The 3,432-nt window shown below is 47.4% G+C and overlaps 1 protein-coding gene across 1 annotated transcript; it reads left to right on the forward strand.

Annotated features, from left to right (window-relative positions):
• Window positions 1–737: 737 nt before the first annotated feature.
• Window positions 738–3,079, forward strand: LOC138879689 (uncharacterized). The gene is made up of 3 exons (XM_070159316.1): window positions 738–921; window positions 1,441–2,152; window positions 2,644–3,079. The coding sequence occupies exons 1-3, from the start codon at window positions 738–740 to the stop codon at window positions 3,077–3,079; spliced, it is 1,332 nt and encodes a 443-aa protein (XP_070015417.1).
• The last annotated feature ends 353 nt before the right edge of the window (window positions 3,080–3,432 follow it).

The raw sequence follows: 3,432 nt of genomic DNA on the forward strand, positions 1-3,432 counted from the left end.
ATGGCACCTAAGAAGAAAGCGAGAATTGGGCAGGAAGCCGATGCTAATGCCACTTCAGGAGTGGCTGATGAATCACTGCTTGTTACTGTGGGTGAGGGTAGCCGCCCTGTTATCACTATGCTGATGCTTCTATTCCAAAGCAGACTACCCCATTTCCAACACCTGTGGAGGGTAGTACTATCCCTCCCATTGATACTCTTATTCCACCTCCAGCCCCAGCTTTCGATTCTGGTATTTTTGATAGGGATCTTAGGGGAGTTATTCAGATGTTGACTCAGTTGGTGGCCTCTCTGGCCCAGAGGGCAAATGTTGCGCCCAGTTCATCCAGCCCGCCAGGGGATTCTACTAGTTCCAGGGTAAATAGATTCCTTCAGTTAGACCCTCCGGTATTCACAGGTGCCAATCCAGAAGAAGACCCTCAGGACTTTATTGATGAGGTGCACAAGACCCTCAAGGTAATGCTTGCGACTGAGACAGAGGGAGTAGAGTTGGCTTCCTACCGTCTGAAAGGGGTGGCCTATTCATGGTTTGAGTTGTGGGAGGATTCCTGAGAGGAGGGGCACCCTCCGGCGAGGTGGAGAGTTTGCTGATGCTTTCACTGATCATTTCCTGCCCGCTGAGACAAGGGCAGCCCGGGCAGTAGAGTTTGAAAATCTAAGGCAAGGTAACAGAAGTGTGTGGGAGTACCACATGGAGTTGCTCACTTGTCCAAGTATGCTATTCATATATTGCCCACCATGGAGGCTAGAGTGCGTCGGTTTGTTCAGGGTCTCAATCATTTGACTATTAATGAGGCTTCTACAGCAGCATTGAATTCTAACATGAACTACGGGAAGGTGGTAGCATTTGCTCAGGCCACAGAGAACCGTAAGTTGAAGAACAGAATAGAGAGAGAGGGTAACAACAAGGACCGGTCTACAGGCAACATGGGAGAGTCACTACGTGGGGGAAGATAAGCTTTTAAGGGAGGATCATTAGGGCCTTCCTAGGCTGTTGCACAGTCTTCAGCCAGTACACCGCCATTAGGTCCCAACCAGCAGCAGTGGAGTCGTTTTAGGCCCGGTCAGGGCAACAGTGGATCCCACCAGCGAGGTCAGTCAGGAGAGAGGTTCCAGCAGCAGCAGAGGTCCCCATGCCCTAGGTGGTGGAAGATGCACTCGGGAATTTGCTCTATCGAGTTGCCTATATGCTATGGATGTGGGATGAGGGGCCATATTTAGAGATATTGTCGTGTATCTCACCAGGGAGAAGGTAGGGGCACAGCTCAGCCTTCCAGTCCAGCAGCTGCTACATCTTCAGCCCCCTCTCCAGCTCGAGGTGCCCCAGCACCCGCAGGGCATGGTGCATCTAGGGGTGGTGCGCAAAGTTTAGGAGGTCCCAGCCGATTCTATGCTATGAGTGGTTGCTAGACTATAGAGGCTTCTCCAGATGTGGTTACAGGTATTCTGACTATCCAATCTCATGATGTGTATGCACTTATTGACCCCGGTTCCACCTTATCCTATGTTACCCCATTTGTTGCTATGGAATTTGGGATAGAACCGGAGCAGCTTCATGAACCATTCTTGGTATCTACCTCGGTTGGTGAGTCAATTTCGGCTGCTCGAGTTTATAGGAGTTGTATTGTTACGGTGCGGGGTAGGGATACCACGACCGATCTTATCGAGTTAGGTATGGTCGACTTTGATGTAATAGTGGGAATGGATTGGCTTTTTTCATGCTTTGCTAAACTTGACTATCGGACTAGAACTATTAGGCTTGAATTCCCCGATGAGCCCGTTATTGAATGGAAGGGTGATAATGTAGTGCCTAGAGGTCGGTTTATTTCCTACCTTAAGGCCGCAAAGATGATCAAGAATGGGTGTATCTATCATCTAGATCGGGTTACGGATGTCAATGCCGAGGCGCTTAGACTTGAGTCTGTACCGGTTGTGAATGAATTCCCGGACGTCTTTCCAGATGAGCTCCCTGGGATTCCCCCAGATAGGGAGATTGACTTTGGTATCAATGTGATGCCAGGCACGCAACCTATATCAGTTCCACCTTATAGAATGGCACCGACAGAATTGAAAGCACTAAAGGAGCAATTGAAGGATTTCTTAGAGAAGGGTTTCATCCGGCCGAGTGTGTCTCCATGGGGCACACCGGTCTTGTTTGTGAGAAAGAAAGACGGATCGCTGCGGATGTGTATTGACTACTGGCAACTCAACAAAGTCACAATCAAAAACAAATATCCTCTGCCAAGAATTGATGACTTGTTTGATCAATTACAGGGTGCTACGTGTTTCTCAAAGATTGACTTGCGGTCCTGGTATCATCAATTGAAGATAAGGGAGCAGGATATTCCAAAAACAGCCTTCAGAACTCGGTATGGGCACTTCGAATTTATGGTGATGCCTTTTGGGCTAACAAATGCCCCGCAACTTTCATGGACCTTATGAATCGAGTCTTCAAGCCCTTTCTAGACTCCTTTGTGATAGTGTTCATTGACGACATTCTAGTATATTCCCAAAGTCGGGAGGACCATACTGACCATCTTAGGGCAGTTCTGCAGACTCTTCAACAACATCAATTGTATGCAAAATTTTCAAAATGTGAATTTTGGCTTGAATCTGTCGTGTTCTTGGGTCTTGTCATTTCCAGGGAAGGAATTATGGTTGATCCTCAGAAGGTTGCAGCAGTAAAGGATTGGCCTAGACCTACCACTCCAATCGAGATCCGCAGTTTCTTGGGTTTAGCTGGGTACTATAGGAGGTTTTTGGAGGGGGTTTCTACTCTTGCCTCTCCATTGACTAAATTGACGCAGAAAGCAGTTAAATTCCAATGGTCCGATGCTTGTGAAAAAAGTTTCCAAGAATTGAAATCAAGGTTGACAACAGCACCGGTATTAGCCCTGCCAGAGGGTACAGAGGGATTTGTGTTGTATTGTGATGCTTCAAGGATCGGGCTCGGGTTTGTGTTGATGCAACACGGAAAGGTTATAGCCTACGCTTCCAGGAAACTCAAGAATCATGAGAAGAACTATCCAACCCATGACCTAGAGCTGGCAGCAGTGGTGTTTGGGCTAAAAATTTGGTGACATTATTTGTATGGGGTCTATGTGGATGTATTTACGAATCATAAGAGCCTTCAATATATTTTCAAGTAGAAAGAGTTGAATCTGAGGCAAAGAAGATGGCTAAAGTTACTCAAGGACTATGACATCGGCGTTCTCTATCACCCGGGAAAGGCTAATGTCGTGGCAGATGCACTTAGTCGAACATCTATGGGGAGTTTGGCTTATTTGGGGGCATATCAGAGGTTGTTAGCCAGGGATATTTACCAGTTGGCCAGTTTGGGAGTTCGCCTTGCGGACTCTAGTGAAGGAGGGGTAATTATACAGGATAGGGCCGAATCATCGGTTGTAGCGGAGGTGAAGGAAAAGCAATTCAA

Source organism: Nicotiana sylvestris, chromosome 10, assembly GCF_000393655.2.
Source record: "Nicotiana sylvestris chromosome 10, ASM39365v2, whole genome shotgun sequence".
NCBI lineage: Eukaryota > Viridiplantae > Streptophyta > Magnoliopsida > Solanales > Solanaceae > Nicotiana > Nicotiana sylvestris.

Coding starts and splice junctions, on each gene's coding strand:
- LOC138879689 (XM_070159316.1), top strand. CDS start 738: ATGGAGGCTAGAGTGCGTCGGTTTGTTCAGGGTCTCAATCATTTGACT. Junction 922..1,440: donor CAACAAGGACCGGTCTACAG/GCAACATGGGAG, acceptor ATGTGGTTACAG/GTATTCTGACTATCCAATCT. Junction 2,153..2,643: donor CCATGGGGCACACCGGTCTT/GTTTGTGAGAAA, acceptor TGTCATTTCCAG/GGAAGGAATTATGGTTGATC.